This window comes from Schistocerca serialis, chromosome 1 (assembly GCF_023864345.2).
Source record: "Schistocerca serialis cubense isolate TAMUIC-IGC-003099 chromosome 1, iqSchSeri2.2, whole genome shotgun sequence".
Classification (NCBI taxonomy): domain Eukaryota; kingdom Metazoa; phylum Arthropoda; class Insecta; order Orthoptera; family Acrididae; genus Schistocerca; species Schistocerca serialis.
The window spans coordinates 876,182,973-876,208,821 of NC_064638.1; the positions used below are offsets into that span (position 1 = coordinate 876,182,973).

Here is a 25,849-nt window from a genome sequence, read left to right on the forward strand (position 1 = left end):
TGGCTATCCTGATTTAGGTTTTCCTTGATCTCCCTAAATCACTCCAAGCTAGTGTCATAATGGACCCTGTTGGTGGGACATTAAACTGCAATCTTCCATCCTTCCATCTAGCCAGATGAACGTTAGACTTGTAGCTGCTTTATTAGATTTGAAACTTCTGTCTCAGTTGCTGTGATGAATCCACTGGTATGATTTATGCATGCAGTTTTTCATGTTCTACTTACTTCATCTGCTATGCTTTCAAAATGTCTGTTAAAGGTGTTCACTATATCTAGAGGATCTACATCACTTCCCATCATTTTCACCATGTTTGAGCTGCTGGATGTGCCCTGTCTGTTTCGTCACTTTTCTTCTCTTTCATTTATGAATGACTATAAGTATTTTATTTTATTCCTCCCTTTATCAGCAGCTGTTTTAATGAATAATTGTGTGTCTAATGAAACCACAGTACTCTTTCCTTTTTGTTTTGTGTCCCTCAATCTGATTTTTGCTTAAAGAGATCATAGTACACTAGTACCCCATGCTTCTGTTACACTGCTTTGTTTATTTTCTGGTGAAGTTTCAATCTCTTCGTGTTGTGTTTGAATTCCTGGAAATATTTTTTTCGGTGGTAACTAAGAAATTTGCTTTCACTTGAATATTTTTCCAAGTTGTGCCTCTGCTTACACAGTGTCTTCAAAAAATCCTCATTTAATGCAGCAGGTCAGCTCGGTTTCAGACACCTACCCTCCTGACTGGATGCTTCTATCGTTGCAGGTCTCAAAGGCTTTGAGCACCTTCGCTGTGTGGTTGCTGCTGCTGGTGGATCCTGTGTTCTTTGCCTGAGGTGCTGCCCCTGTTCAGTTGCTGCTGTAGCTGATGATCCTTCTGTGTGTACTCTGTTTCTATGAACAGATTGTTTGCTCATATCTGATTGTTAGAGGAATACAAGGTTGAATCCAAAATTTTCAGGACTAGTGCTGCCATCTGGAAAGTAGGAGTAGTAGATCTTTGCACCGCCAGGTGGCGAGAGCTGCATATCTGATGAGTCAGTGTGCAGAGTGGCATTCAGCTGGGAGGACGTGTTGCGTGTCCACAGTGATTTATGTAATACTCTGTGTTTGGTGTGTGGCGATTTTACAATAGACCTGCAAACAGAACAGCACTTGTATATCAAATTCTGTGCGAATCTGAGAAAAAGTGCTACAGAGACCCTTGCAATGGTTCAACAAGTGTTTGGGGGACAGAGCATGAGCCGTGCGTGTGTTTGAGTGGCATGCTTGGTACAGGGCCGGCCGTACAGACCTCGAAGATGATGCTCGCACTGGAAGTCCCCTTAGCCACACAACGCCAGACATTGTTGCCAAACTTCATCAATTGGTTCGTGCGGATCGAAGTCGAGCCATTCAAGATCTTGCGGATGAAGTGGATATTGGTTATGGGACATGTCAATGAATGTTGACTGATGAGTTGGGCATGCATCCTGTTGCTGCAAAATTTGTGCTAAGGATCTTGACTGCCGATCAGAAGGCACAGCGTGTTGAAGTGTGCACGGATCTTTGTCAGACTGCATCTGATGATCCAACATTCTTGTCACAGGTTATCACCAGCGACAAGAGCTCGATTTATGGTTATGACCCAGATGCAAAGCAACAATCGTCCCAGTGAAAGAGCCCGGGCTCTCAAAGACCCAAAAAAGCGAGTCAGGTGAAGAGCAAAGTGAAGAGCATAATCATCATTTTCTTTTATACCAAGGGAATTGTGCACCAAAAATTCGCCCACCCAACCAAACAGTGAATTCTGCATACTACTGTGATATTTTGCAACGGCTCCGTGAAAACGTGTGGCGACGATGGCTCGAGCTTTGCCGTCAAGGGACCTGGCTGTTGCATCACGCCAACATGCTCTGTCACGTGTCCTTGTTCACCAGGACCTTTTAGACAAAAAACAACTAGGCGGTTGTACCCCACCCAATGTACTCACCAGATTTGGCGCCTTGCCGACTTCGCGCTATTCCCGAAACTGAAATTCAAGTTGAAAGGCAGTTGGTTCAACACACTAGATTCAAGAAGCACTGCTGGTGGTGATAAACACCTTCAAAGAACAGGACTTCCAGAAAACATTTGACCAGTGGCAGAAGCACTGGGACCGGTGTGTAAGTGTGGATGGGAACTACTCCGAGGGAGATTGTGACTATTAGTCCAAAGGTAAGGTTTTCAACAGATGGCAGCACCAGTCCCGAAAATTTTGGATAGCACGTTGTATATACGAGGGTTGTTTTTTATGTAAGGGCCGTTCGTGCGTATAGTCCCGTAGTTCGCGCGGACGCCGCAACAAGCCACCGCGCCACTTGCCGGCATCCTTCCCGTTCACACTGATGCAAGTTACAGCTCTGTAGCTGACGTGTACGCATCGCTGTGCTACTTTATAATGTTTACGATTTTTGAATCGCCCGCCGTGTGTGAGATACGGTCAGTGATACGTGTTTTGACTGCGAGAAGCCTATCAGCTGCAGAAATTCATCGTCAGTCAACAGAAGTTTATGGCTTGAATGCAATGAGTGAAGGTAAAGTGCGTCAATGGGTTAGAGAGTTTAAAAATGGCCGTCAAAACGTCCATGACGAAGAACGCTCAGGCCGGCCCTCTGTGATCACTGATGATTTGGTGGCTGCAGTCGAAACAAAGATTCGTGAGGACAGAAGATTCATAATTTCCACTCTTTCTTTGGAATTTCCACAAGTTTCAAGATCAGTTTTGTACAAAATTGTGTCTGAAAACCTAAACTTTAAGAAACTGTGTTCTCGGTGGGTACCCAGACTCCTCACACAGGACCACAAAGGGAAGAGATTTGCCACTTCATTGGACTTTTTGATTCATTATGAGTAAGAAGGGGATGACATGTTGAGTCAAATTGTCACTGGAGATGAAACATGGGTATCCCATATCACTCCCGAAAGCAACCGACAATCAATGGAATGGCGACACACAACCTCACCCGTCAAGGTCAAAGCCAAACAGCCACTGTCAAAGCGCAAGATTATGGCAACTGCGTTCTGGGACCGGCGCGGTGTTTTGCTAGTGGACTTGACGCCACGAGGAACGACAATCAACTCGGATGCCTACTGTGCAACTCTAAAGAAGCTCCGCAGAGTAATTCAAAACAAAAGGTGTGGCATGCTGACAAAAGGAGTTTTGCTCCTGCACGATAACGCTAGGGCTCACACCTCTCAAAAGACTCGGGATTTGATTGATTCTTTTGGCTGGGAAGTTTTGGACCATGCACTATACAGCCCCGGCCTTGCTACCTGTTCTGGTACCTGAAACACCATCTTGGCGGGCAGCGCTTCAATGACGACGATGAAGTGAAAGCGGCCCTGAACTTTTGGCTGTCGGAGCAGGCGGCCGAATTGTTTGAAGAGGGAATTAAAAACTTAGTTGTACGGTATGACAAGTGCTTAAATAAACAAGGCAACTATGTAGAAAAATAGGTAAAAGTGTGTAGAATCAGAAAATAAAAGTTTTTTTACAAAAGTATTTGTATCTTTTTTAAAAAATAAAAACGGCCCTTACTTAAAAAACAACCCTCGTAGTAGAGCATTGCAAACCACTTTACACTTTGAGGCCTTTTCAGTAGCATGAGAAAATGGTCTCAGGATCAGCGCGCAGGGACAAGAATGGGTCACTGTTAAATTCACAATTTTTTGACTAATGAGACTTTCATTGAAGTGCATGCTGTATCCTGTGTAATGTTCTCTGGCCATATCATCTATTGTGAAGAAGTACACAATCTGATCAAAAGTGTTCAGACACCTGTTAGTGAACCTTAATAAAAGTTGTCTCCACACTTCATCTTTATGATGCCTTGAACTTGGTTAGGGAGGCTTTCAGTGATGTCTATTCAGAACTGGCAGCCGATTCTTCCTTATGAGCCAATACCAAAGAAGATAATGATGTTGGATGTGGGGTCTTGTGCCAAGTTAACATTCTAACTCATCCCAAAGGTATTCCATTGGGTTCAAGTCAGAACTGGGGCAGACCAGTCCATTTCAGGAAAGAAAATGAGTGGGATTATAGCAAGTGGAAATGTTTCACCTTGCTACTTTGCAAAAGGTTTACGAATACCCTGCAAATTTTGGAGGAAAAATATCCACAAAGCATTCAAATGTTATTTCTTACTGCCACTACAGATTTAAATGAAGTTATATCTTGTGCTTTCCCTACATTTGAGCTGAATGATTCTGTATCTTTAACAGCAAACTCTCAATTAAAAAGAATTTGAAGTAGCATTGTCAGACTTGGGACGCTGCAGTTACACTTGTGTTCCATTCCACCTGTCTCCCAGTAGTACTTCTGTAAAGAAGAGTTCCATTTGTTCACGCATGATGGATCTCCCACTGAGTGGTTGCATAACAATCATAATCAACAGCTCTCACATATTATATGAAAACACAAGTGTGCTCGTGGTGTTTTAAGTCCATTAAGATCTACTTCAATGAAACGTGAACATTTAATTCAAGAAATTTCAGGAACCAGATGGTACAGAACAAAAGAATACTCTAAAATTATCAGTTTCCTTTCACTAATTTGAAAGGCGTGAACTATAGTTAACCTCAGACACAGAGAAAAAAAAATTGCATCCTTTTTATGCGAAGGAATGCGGCGGCAACTCTAGAGGTGGAAATAGCACAAAGTATAGTGTGCAAACCATAAGCAAAATTATGTATTAGAGCATGTGAACAAATTGCCACTTGACTTGAAATTTATAGATTTTGGGAAAGTTGCCAACACTTTTACAACGTATTATGTATGCACAACCCTTGAGCAAAAGTCATTGATTTAACCTATGTTAGTATACTGAAAAACATGTACATCAGTACTACAGTTCCCATAAGACTTCATCAGGATCGTGAAAAATTCAAATTTCAGGGAGGAGTTTGGTGTTTCTCATTCCTTCAAAAAATTTACAAATCTTCAAAATGGGATAATGATGAAGAAACACACTAATGGAACATAGTAGAACCAAATCTATTTTACCAGTGACATTGTCTTTTTGCCTGTGCTCCAAATAAATTTTGACAATGGAAGTAAGAACTTAATAGAACTAGTTTGAAAGTAAGCCTTAAAATCATTTATGATAAGACTAAAATAAAATTGTAAAAGGTACTAATTAACCACAAGGTTTTGAAATCAGTTAACAAGTTACTGTATTATAACAGCTGATTATGACTGGATGGGCAGGAAAAGAAATAAACTAGAGAGTAAGAATGGTCTGGAGATTTTTTTTTTTTTAACTAAATACTATTTTTCGAACCAAATTTTCAGTGTACGTAAAATGGAAAGTTTGCAGTTGATGTTTGCTACTAGTTACTCAAAAACTGGGTATTTCACAGTGAGACTTGGAGAGGTGCATGATTAGAATTATATGTAGAGACAGGAAAACAGACACAATAATGAAAATGTAATGGATGTGAGTGGGTCATGTAGCACAGTGAACGGATGTTTTTTTGCTCAGCTCCAAGGGAAGATCCTTACAGAAGGTGGTTAAACGTCATTAGAAAATGCAGTGAAACCCTTGTTATACGTTTTTGAGTGGCCCAGACTTACAAACCACAAAATTGAGGAAGATGTTAAAATCCCCAAAATACAAGCAAAATCATGTTTAATTGGCATATATGATTAAAAATCATAATCCTCGCTAATACATTGTATAAAATCTGTATAAGTGAAGGAAATTAAATGTACAAAACAATGTTTGTATAATAATTTGTGGTAATGAATTTCATCAGTTTATAAAAAATCACAGATCTGTGAAACAGCAAGAAAAAATTCATCATAAAGTTGACATTGGTATCTTGTTGCAAGGTAATAGAGCTGTTTGCGGCATGCTATGACCACAAATTATACGTCAAAACACGCATTTTGTGTTCACTTAGAAAAAAGCAATAATTGATTAACTTGTTGAATTAAAGAGAGAACCCTGAAGTACAGCATTTGAATCTAATATTGGAGGAGGAGGGGGGGGGGGGCCTTCTGTAACCAATGGCACTTTAATTGTGTCGAGTAGACTTAAAAGCTGCGTACACACTAAGCTTGAAACATGTCTCCAGCTACTTTATGTGGACACTGTTTGGAAACATCTTTCGAAACACGGAAACATCTATCCATAGCAGTGTCATTACAGAGCAAAGGATGGAATGTTTCAGGCAAGCTACCGCATATCACCGCTGTGTGCCGTGAGTGTATGTTTATATGTCACATTGTGTCATCAGTTGTGTAGAGTTGTTAGGTGTTTTGTTTTCTCTTGTTGTGTTAAGTTTTTCCAGAGAAGAAGAAGTATGCAGTGGACTAGGCAGCAGACTTCCGTTGTTATCGTTGTACCAGACTGACAGCTTCTTTTGGAATATATCAAGCAAACAGTACAATAACAGCAATAAAACAACTGCTCTACAGAAAACTGCTGCTACATTTGATAGGATACTGTCAAAGACTGCATAGAGAAGAAAATATGGTTGTAGGTCATAGCTTACTTTGAAATATGAAAAAAATGCTCAGGGCTCTGGAACGAATCTCCCATTGACCAAAAACTAAGACTAACAGCATGCCTGGTTGTAACTGCTTTCCTGAAATTTCTGCCCTTTTTAAAGAAACTGTGATACTATATTTGCCAGAAATTCAAAATCGTTAGATGATATCTAAGTGAAATTAGGGAAACTACAGCCGTCTGCCACATTCAGTTCCCGCATGTAGCACATTTTTTCCACCACTTTTTCCATAGTATGTTTTCGTTCACCAAAGATGACGACTGTATGCAAACCAGCAAATCGATTTCATACAATTGTATCAACAATTACCAACTACTACACACTCTCACCATCAAAATAATATCAGTTTTAAAACCAATTACGAAATCCTTTGATAAAAGTAATTTTATTCTGTAAAACTACGAAACACAGAGAGATGGTAATGGCCTCCACGTCGCAAGGCACAATAGGTCTAATAAAAAAAAATTTTAAAAAAAGACGACGTAGTCTTTAGTTTTGTTTGTGTAAACCTTCGACTGTTACTAATGCTGCAGCGCACGTTGCAGTTTCCTCGAATCTAGACGTGACGTGCCAGACAATACGAAATCAGTACAACAAACGGTGTCGCAGACCATGCAAATGTACGGAGAATGACGATGCCAGTTATGCGCTTTCAACTATAGACTTTTGCGAGCGCATGTGATTGATCTATTTGCATTTCGTTTGTTCATTTCCATCGTACTTTCGTGGTGTGTACCACCTAGTAACATGGTAGTACGTGCATAGTATGCCGTTTCAAAGCAATGGTGCATTGAAAGTGTATCACAGATAAGTCACACTTACCATCAAATGCCAGTTAATAAAGCATCAGTGATGTTTGTCTTCAAGAGATTTTATAATAATTTGTGCACAATACAGAAGAGTAAGCTACAGCGTAACGTCATGGTTAGCCGAGTTCGAGGTTATAGATTAGCAACTAGCTGTATGCGAATATTTTTTTTTCAACTTTGCGTTTTTTTCTTATGATTGTAATATATTATGTTCTGCAATATTCGATGTTGTTTAAAAATATTTCTCTGGTTAGAGAACGAGGGCTGAAATAAATATTCGCCTGTTTATTTCCAAATACGTGGCGGTTTCCAAGCGTGTGGTTAGGTAGGAACCTAAGAGGACAGCATAAATTGCTGCAAGTGAAACGATGAGCAATAACATTAACATTTTCCCTTGTCACAGATATTTCGCACATTGCGCAATCGCAAACATATTCCCCTAAAGAGTTCTTGCTACAACTGAGATTCTCCTATCATTAACGCATTCGTAACCATCAACTTCGCGCTATAGCGACCGACAAGTCGACAGCCTCGTTTCTGATCACGTGCACAGCGCCACCATTACGTCAGTTCCTGCAAAAGGTCGTGTGAAACGTTACAAGTTGTATTGGCAACACCGATCGTGGATTACGTCACCATTTTCTCTCTCACGTCTCCCGTCTCCGCAACGGCCTGAAATATTCGCTAAACCTTGCCACTACACACGGTGCAAACCGTTTGTCTTTCGTGCCACTTAAAACTTACCCTACCACATCAAATGTCAATAGGAAGAAAACGGGACGAAGTAAAATGAATTGTCGAGAAAGAATGTAGAATCTAGTAAACCTTGCTAGGAAGAAACATAAAATCACGGAATAAACATTGATCTTACTGGTTTTTCACAGGGGCTACAAACTTATGGTGTAGAACTGCGAGAAACATAAAATCTGAGAATGTAAAATCGAAGTTCCACTGTATTCGCAGTCAATGCAGATATGTGTAGCTGAGGGCCTTAATGTGGTGAAAAGCTAAAGAAGCCTTCATGTAGCAGAGGCTGTCAGATAACATGATGGAGATGATTATTGCACTGATAGCAAATTATCTTACAGTTGTTCCCAGTGAATATTTAATGAAGTGTTGACCATCACATCTACCGCTCTGCTGGTTGTATGCCACCACATTTGAAATACATCTTTGGGCCATCATTGTGATCTTTTCCTGTGAGATTTTTCTGTCTTTACAGATGTCTCGTGTTTTATGTCCTTGTGTAACTAATTCAGGAGATATCCAGCAAATGTTTTTCATTTCTGTTTGACAGAAAATATTCACAAACCAATATAATGGCTGTAAGTCATAATTTATTGCTAGCTGGTGTCAATTTGAAATGTGTGCAGAATTTTGAATGTCAAGAATGTGATACTACTAAGACAAATTTCATTGCCACTGAAATCAAATTGCCCATATTAAGTGATGATAGAAGCCTTCCGCTGTTTAAAAAGGTATTGTTCTTCAGGAATATAAACAGACTTACTTGACCCCAAATACATGAGGTCACGGTCAGTTCGCTCAGTCTACAGATGTCAAACAAGGACGTTAATGAGCACTGATGGTTTGCAGGTCGAAGTATTCGGTTCATTGGGGCATTTAGGATATTAATGATATGTGGAGGTATAGAATAAATTCTGAATGTGATCAATAAAAAGTAGGAAAAATAGCTTGACTTAGAAATGTTCCGAGTATAATGACAGATGTGTAGGAATGGAGGCCAGCTGGAATAAGATAGACAGGGAAATACAGAAAACAGTGTACGGCTCGTGTGGAAGAGTGTGTGATTGCTCTCCAGTTAGAGGATGACAGAGAACCACACCGGAGAGGGCAGCATGGAAGAAACTTGTTGAAGGTACTAAGACCTACACCTGATGTTGTGAGGAGAAGAAAATTAAACTGTAGCATGTCTTTCAAAGCTCTCTGTATCTTGCTTAGCATGTACAGATGTAAAATGTATTGCATAAAATTCCAGAGTTTTATTCATTGATACAGATAGCTCACAGGATAAATTGGAGTTTTTTTGCAATTTATGCCATACACACTCTCTTCTCTCAAGTCCCACTCTCTCCCACACCCTCTCCACCCACACACTCACTCTCTCTGACCCTCACACTCCCACTCTCTCTCTCTCTCTCTCTCTCTCTCTCTCTCTCTCTCTCCCCCTCTCCCTCTCCCCCTCTCCCTCTCCCCCCCCCCCTCCCCCCTTTCCCCTTCGCCACCCATTCATAAGCTGCTGCCTTTTCTTCAGGGGTGTTTGGTATGCAGCTTTCCTCTGGGCTGTGTTGCCTACTCCAGTTGTCTTTTACTTGCAGCTGAAAATTTATGTTGATAACCTTATGACCATAAGAAACAAAACAGTACAGATTAGGAGGATTCATGTACTTACAGTTTTATTCACTTGCGTGTTTATTTTGTTCCTTGATTATAGTTGCACCAGAAAATTTTAAATGTGCCTGTCAGAACACTGTATGAATGAATGAAGATTGTTGTCATTCCTCGCAGCATAATTCCTGAGGAGGAGGAAACCAATATCAGCCATGGCGTTGGATGTGGGAATTCTCTATCTGAACAGCGTCTAACCATGCCACCTGTGACCATTCCTGCATCACCTACATCTCTTCCAAGGCAACTCCCTCGTAATGCAACAAATATTGACTCAATTACTTCATCCTTCAGCTGGTCTCCCTCATTTTTCTGTTCTCTGCAGCAAGGTTAGTATTGTTAGCTGTGTTTTGTTTTCATTTTTTGTTTCTTTGTGTTCAGTAAATTAAAAAAATATAATTAAGTTTAAATACATTTGTTGTTTTGTATCCATCAGGCATATGTGTTGATAGTCATCACAAAACTCTGTAGATGAATGTTAGTTTCTTATTTACCTGGTATCAGGTGCTTTCCAGCAATCTTGGAATTCCTTTTACTACTTTCTTCAGGCAGAGCCACTGAGTACCTCAAATGCTTACCTAGATCAAAAAAGTTATTTCTTGTTATTGGTCCTTTTTGTAGAAATAATACTTACAAGGAGACCACATGGCAATCAGACTTGTATTTATTTTGTTTTGTTTTAATTCACATATGATACATGAAGTTCAGAACTTAAATAGCAATCTCCTAAAGTCATTCGGTCAACTCTCAAAAATTCACAAGAAAATTGACTTTGAAGTTTTCCAAGCATCTGTAATACCCTACAGAAAAGTTGGTATTTTTGGACAGGTTGTGTGGCTCTGTGGTAGAATCCCAACCTGCGTCTCAGTGGTCCAGGTTTGGTTCTCAGCTGTACTGATCTTTAGACAAAGCTGCATGTTCTGTAAGCACTTCCATAAAACTGAAATACATGATGATGAACAAAATTAATTTGCAATGTTTTTTTTAATGTAATCAATCTTTATCATCAATTTTTTTATAAAATATAGATAATTAAGAATTTATAGATGCAATTAAAACTGGATTTTTGTATGGAATCTGTAATCAGAAATTTTATGATGTGAATATTTAATAAAAATGGCAGTTAGATAATTAGCATATTAGTTAATTAGCATATATTTGATGGATTTTACATTTAAATGCTGTAGGCTTTTGAAGTGAATCAAGGAGAGAGAGAAAAAAAATGGCCGAAACGAAACTCAAAGCAGTGATTACCAGTCTCAGATGTACCGGTTTTTTCCCAATCTTTATGTATTGGACATTTCTTGGAATGCACCTTCATTTGAACATTTTCATGGGCTTGGAATCAAAACAAGGCCACTCATGTGCCAGGTAAGCACTCTGCCACAGAGACATGCCACTGGCTGTCAAAAATAGACCGTAATTAAGGGTATTAAATAGGCTCAGAAAACTTCAAAATAAATTTTCTCGAATTTTTGAGAGTTGCATCAATTCACATTGGAAGATTGATATTTGAGTTGTAAACAATCATAAATATAGCGAATTACAAAAAATGGATTGAAAACTGTTGAAGTTGTAATTATGAGCACAATTTATTGAGCAAAATAAACTGATACCGTAGAGTAGCAGTTGCTAACCTTTGGGTCGCGCCCACCGTGCAGTGTGGCACTGGGCCACAAGCACTGGTTGAGAGTCCAAGAAACCATAAAAATTATTGGGAGCTTCAGGGTTTCAATCAACAGTCAGTACAGAATAGAATAAGAGTTGAAATGCTTCCCAGGGTAGGTCTTTTAAATGTTGAAAATGACCAATATCTTTTCACCAGGCAGCTGGAAGTGTACTCCCATACAGGCTGCACTACAGGGCTGGCAGCTCATGACATAAATATATAACATGTCATAATCCATTCGCAGTTCGTCACATTGGTAGTTTCTGAGACAACACAATAAGCTATTTGACTGTTTTCTGTAAACAGTCTCCAGTGATTAATTATGTCCTTTTATGCTCCTAAAATGCTTGTTTTCCCCTTTTGAATTTCAGTATTTTTTTATAAAAACAGAAATGAAATTCAAATAATTTGAAAGACCACTAAAATGACTCATTTGAGTCGTGATGCCTGTGACATCAGTGGCTAGCTCTCTGCTTCTGTTGTCATAATTCTAATGCACAGTAATGTCTTGTTATGGAATTTACATTTTAAAAAATGGGTTACAGATGATGTGTAGTATCACATCTATAAAAGCTCCAAAAAAAGATGTTTTTGAGTGTTCCAGAGAATGAGACGATGTGTAAAATGTGGTTGGACTGTACCGGCAAATTACCACCACATCAATGCACAAGTTGAGTAATTAATTAAAAATGTGTTGCACTGTGAAGTTAACATTAATGTACCTCCAAGATATAAAGCGTCATTTAGCAAAATTAAACTACTAGTGAAAATTGTCATTTTACACAACTACACCTTATTTATTAGGTAGCTCAGCTATTAGACCGGTCAACCACTGAATATTATAAGATGTCCATGGATCGCTCTTTTGAATCTAACCTGAAAGAACATTTTAACTTGTTCGTAAAATGGCTCAACAGTCCTCTCGTGTAACCAAATCACAATTACAAAACTTCACCATATCAATCAGAAACAGACTATTACTGTGTTTTCCTTGCTGTTTACGTGCACTTACATTTGGAATCGTCGTTCACCTATGTCACATTCAAAAAGATATTTTATAGTTAATGTGACTACATTGCTGTATTAGGAACAATGTTTTTATGTTCATCCTGTCCAACTAGAATCCTTATTGTTTAGGCTTTCATCATCTTACATCAAGATGAAATAAGTCTGTTTTAGATGCTAATTTTAGTTTCCACTCACAAACATCACAGCCCTTAACATTTGTCACCTGTGTGTTGTACATGCTTTATATCTCTCCATATCACCCCAGATCTCATTGTAATGTGGGTGTATGGTGTTAATCTCCACTACAACAGAGCTTTCCAAAAAAAGGGAATTGTTTGTCAGGAAAGCAAATGCATTCATCCTCTACTGTCCATTTCTCAGACTGAGGCTAATGTGTAGCCATATATAATATATCCCACAATCGAAACAATCGCCACAACCAGTTCTTGCTAATGCTATTTTCATTTTTCATGTAAAACTTTTAACAATATTATGAAAAGGAAAGTTGCTACTAACCATATAGCGGAGATGCTGTGTCGCAGATAGGCACAACAGAGAGAGTGTCACGAATAAAGCTTTCGTGCAGTAAAGCCTTAGTCAGAAATAGATGACAGACACACATATACACACTCGTGCAAACGCAACTCACATACACATGACTGCAGTCTCAGGCAATAAAGGCCACACTGTGAACAGCAGCACCGGTGCATGATGGGAGTGGTGACTGGGTGGGGGTAAGGATGAAGCTGGGTCAGGGAGGGTGAAGGAGAGTAGAGTAGGGGTTGCGGACAGTGACGTGCTGCTGGGGGGCGTGCAGGGTCGAGGTGGAGAGGGGGTAGGGCAGCTATATGTAGTCAGGAGGTTTGACAGAGGGCAGTGGAGAGGCAGGGCGGGGGCGGGTAGCAAAAAAGGAGAAAAGTAAAAAGACTGGTTATGATGGTGGAATGAGGGCTGTGTAGTGCTGAAATGGGAACAGAGAATGGACTGCATGGGAGAGGACAATGACTAACGAAGGTTGAGGTCAGGAGGGTTACGGGAATGTAGGATATATTGCAGGGAAAGTTCCCACCTGCACAGTTCAGAAAAGCTAGTGTTGGTGGGAAGGACCCATATGGCACAGGTTGTGAAGCAGTTATTGAAATGAAGGATGTCATGTTCGGCTGCGTGCTCAGCAACAGGGTAGTCCACTTGTTTCTTGGCCACAATTTGTCGGTGGCCCTTCATGCGAACAGCTTGTTGGTTGTCATGCTCACATAGAATGTAGCACAGTGGTTGCAGCTTAGCTTGTAGATCACATGACTAGTTTCACAAGTAGCCCTGCCTTTGATGGGATAGGTGATGTTTGTGACCTGACTGGAGTAGGTGGTGGTGGTGGTGGTGGTGGTGGTGGTGGTGGGAAGGTGTATGGGACAGGTCTTGCATCTAGGTCTATTACAGTGGTATGAGTCATGAGGTAAGGGGTCAAGAGCAGGGGTTGTGTAGGGATGGACAAGTATATTGTGTAGGGTTGGTGGATGGTGGAATATCACTGTGGGAGGGGTGGTAAGGATAGTGGGCAGGACGTTTCTCATTTCAGGGCATGACAAGAGGTAATGGAAACACTGGTGGAGAATGTAATTCAGTTGCTGCAGTCCTGGGTGGTACTGAGTTATGAGGGGAATGTTCCTCTGTGGCTGAACGGTGGAACTTCGGGAGGTGGTGGGAGACTGGAAAGATAAGGCATGGGAGATTTGTTTTTGTACAAGGTTAGGAGGATAATTATGGTTTGTGAAGGCTTCAGTGAGACCCTCAGTATATTTCAAGAGGGATCGCTTGTCAATGCAGATGTGACAACCACAGGTGGCTAGGCTGTATGGAAGGGACTTCTTGGTATGGAACTGGTGGAAGCCGTCAGAGTCAAGGTATTGCTGGTGGTTAGTAGGTTTGATCGGGTGAATCAAATGAGGGAGAACTTGTTGAGGTTCTGGAAGAATGTGGATAGGGTGTCTTCACCCTCAGTCCAGATCACAAAGATGTCATCAGTGAATCTGAACCAGGTGAGGGGTTTAGGATTCTGGGTGTTTAGGAAGGATACCTCTAGATAGCCCATGAATAAGTTGGCAAATGATGGTGACATGCAGGTGCCCATAGCCATACTTGGTATTTGTTTGTAGGTAATGCCTTCAGAGGAGAAGTAATTGTGGGTGAGGATGTAGTTGGCCACGGCGACTATGAAGGACGTTGTCGATTGGAATCCGTCAGGCATTGGGGAAGGTAGTGTTCAATAGCGGTATGGCCAAGGGTATTAGGGAAGTTGCATCAGTAGTGATGAGCAGGGCACCATCCTGTAATGTGACAGGAACCGTGGCGAGTAGGTCGAGGAAATGGTTGGTGTCTTTCATATAGGAGGGCAGGTTCCAGGTAAGAGGTTGAAGGAGTTGGGCTACAGCAACATGCGCAACGCAACCTTAGAAAGCTCTCCATCCCGCTCACTTCCTACTCCCACCTTGGAGTACCGCTGTCTACCCCCTCTACAACCACCTCCAAATCTCCTCCACACCGAGCGAGATGGTGCATTGGCTAGCACACTGGACTTGCATTCAGAATGATGACAGTTCAACCGCGCATCCGGCCATCGTGATTTAGGTTTTCCGTGATTTCCCTAAATCGCTTCAGGCACGGCCAACTTCCTTCCCAGTCCTTCCCTAATCCGATGGGACCAATGACACTGCAGTTTGGTCCCCTTCCCAAAACCAACCAACCAACCAACCTCCTCTATGTCTCCTCATAGCTGACAAACCCAGTCTCGCAGACCTACTACATTTACCCCACCCTCCAAAACTCACTTCCACCACCACACAGTATGCAGACCAGAAACACATTCATGAACCTTTTGTCTAGAAGCCTTAGCCCCACAGAAATATCAGTCCTTCCCAAAGGCCTCACCTTTTGCCCCACTCCCAAATTCACGTGCAGGACTTTTTAAAAACCACCTCTCCTTCTCCTGGTCCCTACAGTGGAAACACCTTCAACCTGTTACCCGGAACCTACCCTCCCATACAAAAGATACCATTTCCTCCACCGATGCTCCACAGTTCTTGTCCCTTTATCACACTGTGCCCTGCTCATCACTATTAATGCCACTTCCCTGTACACTAAAATCACTAATGCCCTTGGCCTTACCACTATTGAACACTACCTTTCCCAATACCCAACAGATTCCAAACTGACCACCTCCTACCTGGTCGCCATGACCAACTATAACCTCACCCACAATTACTTCTCCTTTGAAAGCATTACCTACCAACAAATCGAGGGCACAGTTGTGGGCACACACATAGCACCATCAGATGCCAACCTATCCATGGGCCATCTAGAGGAATCCTTCCTAAACACCGAGAATCCTAAACCCCTCACCTGGCTCAGATTCATTGTGACACATTTGTGATCTGGATTGAGGGTGAAGACACCCTATCCACATTACCCCAGAACATCAACATCTTCCCTCCCCCCCCCCCCCCCCTCCATTTGCTTCACCTGGTCCTACTCAACCCAGCAAGCCACCTTCGCAGATGTTGACCTCCACCTCAAAGATGGCTACATCACTACCTCCGTCCATATCAAACCTACTAACCATGAGCAATACCTCCACTTCGACAGCTGCCACCCGTTCCATACAAATAGGTCCCTACCATACAGCCTAGCCACCCGTTGTTGTCGCATATGCAGTGTCTAGCTGTCCCCTCGAAATATACCAAGGGTCTCACTGAAGCCTTCACAAACTGTAACTATCCTCCCAACCTTGTGCAAAAGCAAGTCTCCTATGCCTTATCTTTCCAGTCTCCCACCATCTCCTAAAGGCCCACTGTTCAGTCACAGAGGAACATCCCCCCGTAACTCAGTACCACCCAGGACTGGAGCAACTGAATTACATTGTCCGCCAGGGTTTCGACTGCCTCTCGTTGTGTCCTGAAATGAGAAATGTCCTGCCCACTATCCTTCCCACCCCTCCCACAGTGGTATACTGCCATCCACCTAACCTACACAGTATACTCGTCCATCCCTACCTGTTACCTCCCACAACCACCAACTCCAGTCCGGTCACAAACATCACTTATTCCATCAAAGGCAGGGCTACCTGTGAATTCAGTCACGTGATGTACAAGCTAAGTGTCAACCACTGTGTTGCATTCAATGTGAGCATGGCAACCAACAAGCTGTTTGTCCACACAAAGGGCTACTGACTAAATGTGGCCAAGAAGCAAGTGGACCACCCCGTTGCTGAGCACTCTGCCAAACATGACATCCTTCACTTCAATGACTGCTTCACAGCCTGTGTCATATGGATCCTTCAAATCAACATCAGCTTTTCTGAATTTCACAGGTGGGAACTGTCCCTGCAATATATCCTACATTCCCGTAACCCTCCTGGCCTCAACCTTCGTTAATCATTGCCCTCTCCCATCCAGCCCCTTCTCTGTTCCCATTTCAGTACTACACAGGTTTCATGCTAGCGTCGCAACCAGTCTTTTTATTTTTCTCCTTTTCCACTATCCCCCTCCCCCCCCCTTCCCCCTTCGTTGCCCTCTGTCTAACCTCCGGACTGCACATAGCTGTCCTAACCCCTCCTCCCCTCAACCCTGCATGCTCTCCAGCAGCACATTGCTGTCCACCACCCCTACCCTACTATCCCTCCCCCTCCCCACCCCACCCCAGCCGCCTCCTTACCCCCACCCAGTCGCCACTCCCATCGTGCACTGGTGCTGCTGCTCACAGTGTGGCCTCAGTTGCCTGAGACTGCAGTCATGTGTGTGCGAGTTGTGTTTGCGTGAGTGTGTATGTGTGTGTTTGTCATCTAATTTTGACGAAGGCCTTACTGACCGAAATCTATATTTGTGACAGTCTTTTTGTTGTGCCTATGTGCAACTCAGCATTTCTGCTGCATGGTGAGTAGCAACTTTCCTTTTCATGATATTGTTAAATTCCATCCTGGATTTTTCATTGTTTGACTTTTAAAAGCATATGACCCCTCCAGGATTTAAACATGTGACCTCTTCATTAGCAGTCGGACACGCTATCCAGAGTGCCACCAATGTGTAGTGGAGATGGTAGCCCTGCTAAGTGAATTCTAGAAAGGAAATTGTCACTAAGCTTTGCAAATAATAGTTTTATTGTACTTTGGGTCATAGCTCATGACTAAAACTCGACAGTTTAGTTATAATATATAGACCCATTTGCAGAAGCTCTACAATTCCATAGTTTTGATAGAGTTTAATAATGTTGCAGGGAAATAGAACGTCAGTCATACAACATATCACTGCTTTAAATGGGTGGAGCATAAATGCATCAACTTGCACAAGGCATCCACTATCAGCATTCACAAAATTCATTTCTATTATTATTTAAAAGTTGTAATTGCATTTTCCATCACTAAACAGCTAAACTGTTTGGAGAAAAAGTACGTCAGAATCACATTAACTTCGGCTAAAGCTCCTAAACACATACATTGCTTCGTTTTACTCCTAGTCTGTGATGCCACCAGAGCATCAGCCAGTAACAGAGTGTTTTTGATCACATGACCAGATCTTGATATTTAATGATTTTTAAGCTTTAATTATGTAAAAATAACAGATATTTTGTGAGAATATTGACCGTAAATGATATTTTAATGTTACAATCATTCAGAGTAACAGCAAAACTACCCAAATTTTTAACATAGGAAAATAGCCTGTCATTCACAAGAACAACTCACTTGAATTTTGCTTATTTAGTACCGTGACACAAGAAGGAAGGATTATTCGTTTTTAATGGCCTGTCCTCAGTTGAGATTATGAGACATGAAGTTTCACTTGAATTTGTTACTACTGGAGTGGAAGGGAGCAATCATCCTAGCATTTGCATGGAGTGACCTGGGTGACTGCAGAAAACAGTTACCTGAATGGTCATCCAAAAATCAAATACAGGTCTCTCAAATGCGATTTGAGGACGTTAGCCTGTACCCTACTTCACTCAGTCCCCAGGGAATTATTGCTGTTACCGAGACACTTGATGGGCTTTTGGACAAACTATCTATGAGAACAAGTCTATCCAACTCTTCATCATTATTATTATTATTATTATTATTATTATTATTTTCAAATATAATTACAGGAATAGACTGAATGTAGATAGTGATTGAAGGTTAAAATTAATCAGTTTTAATCCAGATATTGATTCTCTTGTGGGCGACATACAATTTCAAAATGACATTGAGTGTTTTTTACACTGACTACTCAGTTTTGAATTTTCACCTAACTGTGACAGCTAAGAGACTATAATAAAAATCTTTTCTGTATAAAAAAAGAATATAAACATTTTTGAGTCCTCATTGTACATTGTTTTACTAATTGGTCCTACTGACTGTGTGTGTGTGTGTGTGTGTGTGTGTGTGTGTGTGTGTGTGTGTGTTTTTGTATATATTTAGTTACTGGGTTTCTTGAGATTTTTATATAGAATAGATGGGCTGCATACGTAAAATGGTTGGGAACAGCTGATATGGAGGCACACAGTTAATACAAACACTTGTAAGTTCTGAGTTACACAAATAGAAGGCAGCCAGCCAAGGTTGTCAACAGTCTGCGAAGTGAATTTTCTGTGTAAGCAAGTACATGAGAGATTGATCACTCTGAGCTGCAGACACACTGTTATAGACGGTCAGTGGTCATGGGGTCCTACCAGGTGATGCGACATGCACAATGGGAGCATGGCTTCTTCCAAGAGTGCCACTTGCAGTGACAGCTTGCAGATTGTGTCACCATCAGTGGTGAGAGCTGTAAGTAAGGGTCAATCTCTGACAGTTGTGATAGCTCCATGTTGCTGTCAGAGCTGGTTGCAACATCTCTCCCTACCGGAAACAGCCTGTTGAGGACAGAATTGGCCTGGGGTTGTCTCAAATGCGAGAGACTGCCGCTGGAGCTGTGTCTGGGGATGTTGCTGCTGGAGCTGGATCCTGAAGGGTCTGCACCTCTACTTCAGGGTGGGTGGGGCAGACACAACAGGGTTCAAGTTGCAAATGGAAGACAGGTCCGAGGCTGCTGGTATTGTAATAGAGAAGCTGGGAGTGCTGGAACTCAGTCAATGACTGACCAATCACTGGGGGTCCGATATTGGTAATGGAAGACAGGAGGCAGCTGTAACTGTTGAAGCTGTGGCTGCAGGATGTAGGGACTGGGTGGATGCACAGGTGGGGTCCTGGTTCGCAGCTGGTTCTGGTGGTGCTTTCAAAGGTAGCCTTTGCCAGAGACCTCATACATCTGACGACCTTGAGGACTTATGCAATTAATTGCTGCTACATTTGCTGGTCCAGTACCAGTGATGGGCTGGAGAACAGGGCAGAGGGTCTAGCAGCAAGAGCAGAGAGGGGAGGGTCTGAGGTTGCCTCCTGTGTCACAATTTGGCCGGACCCTTTCCCACAATTGGAGTGGCACTCTAGGTTGGTTGGTTGGTTTAAAGGTGGGAGAAGGGACCAAACTATGAGGTCATCGGTCCGCACTCTAGGTGACGGAGAAAAAGATGAAGGCATCTTCTGATGGTGAAGACTTCTCTAATGCCTCCATCTTCTCTTTGAAGGTCTGCACCATCCTTTCCTGAATTGGGGGTGGAACAGTGCTGTAAGAAGGCATTGTATTACTTGCTGCTCATGGAAATAGAGCAACTAGGGGTCATTGTCCGCCGCAACTAGCCACATCCGATGCAAGAAAGGACCAGAAAAGTTGATTTGGAGGTGCTCTCAAGGGCCCAAAGGGGGCCAGAGGGAAAACACCTTGGATGGTGCAGATTGCTGCTGAGTAGACACTGTACAAGACTGTACTATGGTCTGATGTCCTTGTGGGCCAATCAGTATGTGTGATTGTGGGCCAGCTGCTTTATGTATGGGGGTACACCCCAGTGATGTGCATGTAGAAACACTAACACTCTGGGAGCGAGGGAAATAATGACCGTAGGCTGTTTGTATTCCATTTGCAGAAGGAGGATGCCATCATGGGAGAGGAGCCTGTTCTCTAGATCAAAGGTCGTTTTTAGTAGACCATGTGCCATCATGGATAAACACTGAGGCCACCCTTGCTTAAACCAATTAGTAATAGTGTAGAGGGTCTGACAATGTTTGGGCCACGACCAATGCAGCATGGAGAGGAAAACAAAGAATAAGAATCCAGCTGAAAAATAAGATTTCCTGGGTGTCAAACTCAGAATTGTGCTGGGAGCTGGGAGAAAGTATCAGTGTTGATGTGGTGGATGGTTGACTTGTATTTATATACCGATGAGAACAACACCCATTGTTGAATCCTTTATGCTGTGCTGTCTCGTCCAGAAGGCTGGTATGTGCACGAAACAATGTGATCAGCAGTTTGTGGTCCATCAGCAGCTGGAACTTGCTCTCGTACAAATAGGTGAGGATCATAATGGCGTAAACAATGCCCAGTGCCTCTCTTTCAGTGTAAGAATAGATCCATTGGGTAGCACTGAGTGCCTTAGAAACAAATGCAACAGGATGTTCAGAACCATCAGCTTCCTTGTGGGATAGCACCCAATGCTGTGAGGCATCTATGACAAGAAGAGGCTTCCCCAGTGAAAACATTTGGAGGGCTTGTTTAAGCATGAGAAAAGTTGCATCACCCTCTGGGGACCATGTGAATGTAAACACTTTCTCCCACAACATGTAGAGTAGGTAGGATTTTTGCGACATGGGCAAAATTTCACTTCTGGAAGATACATTTGTGGCTTGCGTTTGTTAATGGAGAAAACAAGGATTACAAATTCCAAATGTGCTCACTGTTGGTTACCCTGTCATTATGTTGTCATCCAGATGATCTCAGCACAAAGGAATGTTTTGTATCAGTTGATTCAAATAATGCTGGAATATTCAAATAATGCTGGAATACTGCTGAGGCACAGGAAATACCAAAGGGCAGCTTGTTATACTGATAGAGGCCAAAGGGGGTGTTGAGCACAAACAGTCTCAAGCATTGCCATTTCTGCCACTAGGCAAAACTAGGCAGCCGTCTAAGATGGCAAAATTTTGGGGGCAGCAAATCAAGCAATGAAAAAATTGAGGGCAGAGTGTGAACTGTCCCCAGAAAATGTGGACTTTTGGTCACCTAAGTTTAGTGATTAAAAGTATAATTGGAGATTTACATTGTTGTGCTGTTGGATGTTTATGGTGGTGGAGTTGTGGGGGTGGGGGGTGATATTGGGGAGATTATAGTAATAAAAAAGAGTGAGCATCATTTTTCAGTTTTTGTCTAGGGTGCCAAAACACCTAGCAATGGCACTCATCTCAAGATTGTGAGTGTACCGATAACTGTAGGTACACTTCCAACAAACCACCATTTCAAGTGGATACTGGTACATTCTCTTCTCTTATAAATAGTAATGTTAATATTGCATTAGGTTCTCCTCAAGTGCAGCCGCTTTGTAGGGGAATAATTGCATATTGTGGCCACAACATACACATTAAAGATATTTTTTCTACAGAAGAATCTTATAAAAAATGTTTCGTGTAAACTTTCCTTATTAAGTGTAATTTCCAATAAGGCAGGAAACGTGTTTTGGTTAGATGCATTTAGGCAATTTGGTTGCTCCATTTTAGAAAATGTGTGGTGTATAAGAAGATTTTGTTCCATGGCACTGAAGAATTATCTGACTCATATTCTGATCTCTTTACTCCTAGGTTAGGTCGGGTTACAGATGTAGCAGTAAAAATTCATTTAAAATTAGGTTCCGTGCCTCACTTCTCATGACATGACTGATGCCACTCGTCTTATAGGACACATTAAAGTGGAATTGGGCAGAGTGGAGGATCTCAAAGTGATTACTGCTGTCTCATCGAGCCAACGGGCTTTTACCCTCATAATAAGAAAGAAACCAGATGTCTCTCTCTGATTATGTGACAATTTCAAGGCAGGTAATGTCCAGGTCATTGTTGATAAGTTTCCAATTCTGCGCACCAACAACATGAACGGGAGACCACCAATGCGACCTGCAGACACTGTCACAAGATTCACAGAATGCGATTAATGTCACTGTTGTAACAACATGAAAAACAGGAATACACTGCCGTATCAAAACAGGCAAATACGTAAGCAGAATTCTCTATGTTAGAACATCTGTCAACCAAAGAGAGACACTGTGCTACTCAGTCTTTTGCATGGTTTCTTGCTGTGTTCAAAGATGAAAAATCTAATCTGAAGTTGCACTATAAGCACTTCATTAACTGCACAAAGTCACAATGAAAGTTGCACCAAAACTACAACTGAAAGATTGTTTGTGATCACTGAATTAACAAACACAAAGTTTACTGTCATAGTAAAAGATCAGTGGGAAGTTCCATCCCATATGGCTGTAGGGCAGAGACCGAGAGGGGGTACACCATGTGTGGGGTAGGCATGACGACAGTGCGGAGCAGGGCGGAGTGTCCTGGCTTGTCTCAGCGATTGCACTGCACTGTACTGTACTGGGACTGGAACCCCAGCTGGAACTCTTGATTTGAACTAGCCTCCTGCAGACAGTGCCTGGCCATATGTATCCAGCAGGAGGCGGTATGTTTCCATCCACAAGATGTGCAGATGGTATTTGTTCTTAGATATCAGTGCTGCCAGTTTCCTGGGGTGCGCCCTGTTTGGAAGTGCAGCTGGTGTCCCTGGTGGAACCTGGAACAAATGGCGTGTAAATGTACTGTTTGTATACAGAATGGTGTCGTGACATGTGATATCCATCTAGTATGAATACACAATGCCGGAGGAGAGACACTTGTGTGGGCTACGGGTAGGGAACTCCACTCGGCAGAAACATTGGGTGGCAGTGGAAATATGTGGCCTATTGGCAATATACAGCAGAAAGCCTGAGCCATTTTAAGTGCCTCACCTAGGAAAGTAGTTGAATACCATAAAATCTGTGTGCACAATTCCTTGTCAGGTGAGTACTGAAGGAGCAAGTCTCAATTAATGGGATCGGCATATGATCTGAGACATCTTTCTTTTAAGCACACAAAAATACAACAGTCACTAAGACCCCAAAGGTCAGTGACCCAGTCCTTACCAGACTCTGACTGCCGTTCAATGTTAGCAAAGATCTATTCTAGCAAAGGGCATTTGGGACTATCGTCAGTAACAATCTGACAACATTTTACTAGCACACCAAAATACAAACTACAAGAATTTTTGTGTGGGACAACTTACGGAGCAATACCAACACACTATACAAAGACCATCAAGGAAATAAATAATGGTTTTCCATCTGAACTGGTTATCTTGTAAGCAGAAAAGTGATGGTTTAGGTGCTGCAAGTACATTTTCCAGCCATCAGTGCTGTTCAGAAACTATGGAAATGGCAGAACTGCTGAAGAGGTCTCATTCCTGGTAGACAGCATCATTGTTTGTTGCTATACTAAGGCCAATTTCTTTTACTACTGTTCCAGTAGTTTCTGCCAATCAAGCTGTCAAATGTTCCTGTTTTAGTTACAGAGCAAGCTGCAGCCATTCCTGCAGTTGTTGAAGCCACTGCTTCATAAATTCCAGGTCTGTATTGCCTGATGTATTGAAGCACTGTGAGTTCACATGAGAAAATGATCACTCCAAGATTTAGGTGCACAGTTATAGATGTTTGGTGGTCACGGGGCCCCACCAGGTGATGGGAGGAGTGCTGTGATGGCATGGCTTCTTCCAAGAGCACCACTTGGAGTGACGGCTTGCTGATTGCAACCCCTGACAGCTTGCAGATCACGACCCCATTGGTGATCAGAGCTTAAGTAATGGTCGATCTCCGACAGTTGTCATAGCTCCAAGTCACTGTTGGAACCACTTACAAAACAAATATCAACACTCTTTCCTCTTAGTTTATTTTTCGCAACATTACTTTCCTTTCATTGCCTTTATAGTTACTTCTTCTGTCCCATTCTTATACCTTTTTATCCTTATTGACCTAGCATCTTAATTTTTTACTGTTGGACTTGGGCTGAGATCACTTACTTTAAAACAATTATGAATGGCCATGTCTTTTAAGTCTGTTTCATTGCAATAAGTTCGTTTGGCACTTTGTGTGTTTATAGTATTGATTGCAAATCATTTATTAAATTCGTATGTGAAAATTTTCAGTACTAAATGGTCAATAATTTTCAGTTGAAAGAGAACTGACTTCATTGCGACAAGAACATGAAGTTACTTCAAGGAATCAGGCTGAAAAGGAAGAAACTAAGCAAAAGAAGGAAAAGTAAGTTCATGTTGTTTTATAATAGAAATTATTCTCTCTCTCTCTCTCTCTCTCTCTCTCTCTGTGTGTGTGTGTGTGTGTGCGTGTGTGTGTGTGTGTGTGTGTGTGTGTGGAGGGGGGGGGGGGGGGGTTCTCGTGTCTTCTATGAGCAGCATTACTAGAAGACCAACATAGTTTCAGTCTCCTATAGGTATTATGGATTTGCAATCACCTAGAAAGGTGTGCCATGATTATCAGTAATAGCAACTCTGAGAGTTCACAGTGTGACAAGAGTTGGATGAAGGAAAATGTTCCGTATCAAATTCCTCTCTAGGAGCAGCAGAGGCTGTGAAAGATGGGGTTACAATATTGAATTACTGTAATATGTCACCAAAATTCAAAATTAATTTGGTTCATATGGTCAGTCTATAAATATGTTTTACCTGGATCAGAATAACAATCATTGACAGCTGGTATTTTAGAGAGCAAAGCACATTTTAACATACAAAACACTGTAATCAGGAAAGAGACTGTATGCATAATAACACTGGTGCTACTAAGTATTACTATTGTTGTTGTTGCTGCTGAGATTCTTGAAGTTTTTTACAGCATAATAACTATTACATGAGGTTTTGGAATTGCAGCCAGAAGATATCAACATCTTGCTCTGATATTTCAACTAACCATTTGGTGATATGCACCTATGTTACCACTGCATGACCTTTAGTTCCCTCTTTCAAATTTTGCTCCACCTGTGGCGCACAGGCACATGCATAATGGTGGTATTGCATGCATGCCCTCTGTCAAATTGCAGGCCCACAACGTTAAAATTTAGTGATCAAAATAAAAAAAGTTGTAGCTAGACATATCATTTAGGGTAACATTTTGTCTTTCTGAAGGTATTAAAGAAAACAGCATGTCCTACACTTTATAAGGCAGAAAGCCACTGCAGCAATCAATTAAATAGGTCTTCTGCCAAATGTACTTCAACCTCTGTTAGTTGTATAACTGCAACTGCAGTCAACAGGCAAATAAATAAATAAACCACTAGTATTATACCAGATTTGCTAATAATTGAATCTCCAAAGGCTCTTGTTGGGGGCCAAAATTTCCATGGCAGAATAATCTGAAGAATGTCCTGCAGAAATATTATTCTTTGTCATGGCTAATTTACTGGGTTGCAAGAGGTGAATGTAGTGACCGTGTTCTACGCATCTAATGTGCACTAG

General features: G+C 41.8%; 1 protein-coding gene across 1 annotated transcript in view; it reads left to right on the forward strand.

Annotated features, from left to right (window-relative positions):
• The window catches only part of LOC126486396 (E3 ubiquitin-protein ligase TRIM37-like), a 305,290-nt gene that overhangs the window by 270,799 nt on the left and 8,642 nt on the right, over nt 1-25,849 (forward strand). The window contains 2 exon segments of the mRNA XM_050108945.1: nt 9,860-10,068; nt 24,551-24,641. Of these exon segments, the coding sequence (XP_049964902.1) occupies nt 9,860-10,068; nt 24,551-24,641 (300 nt within the window).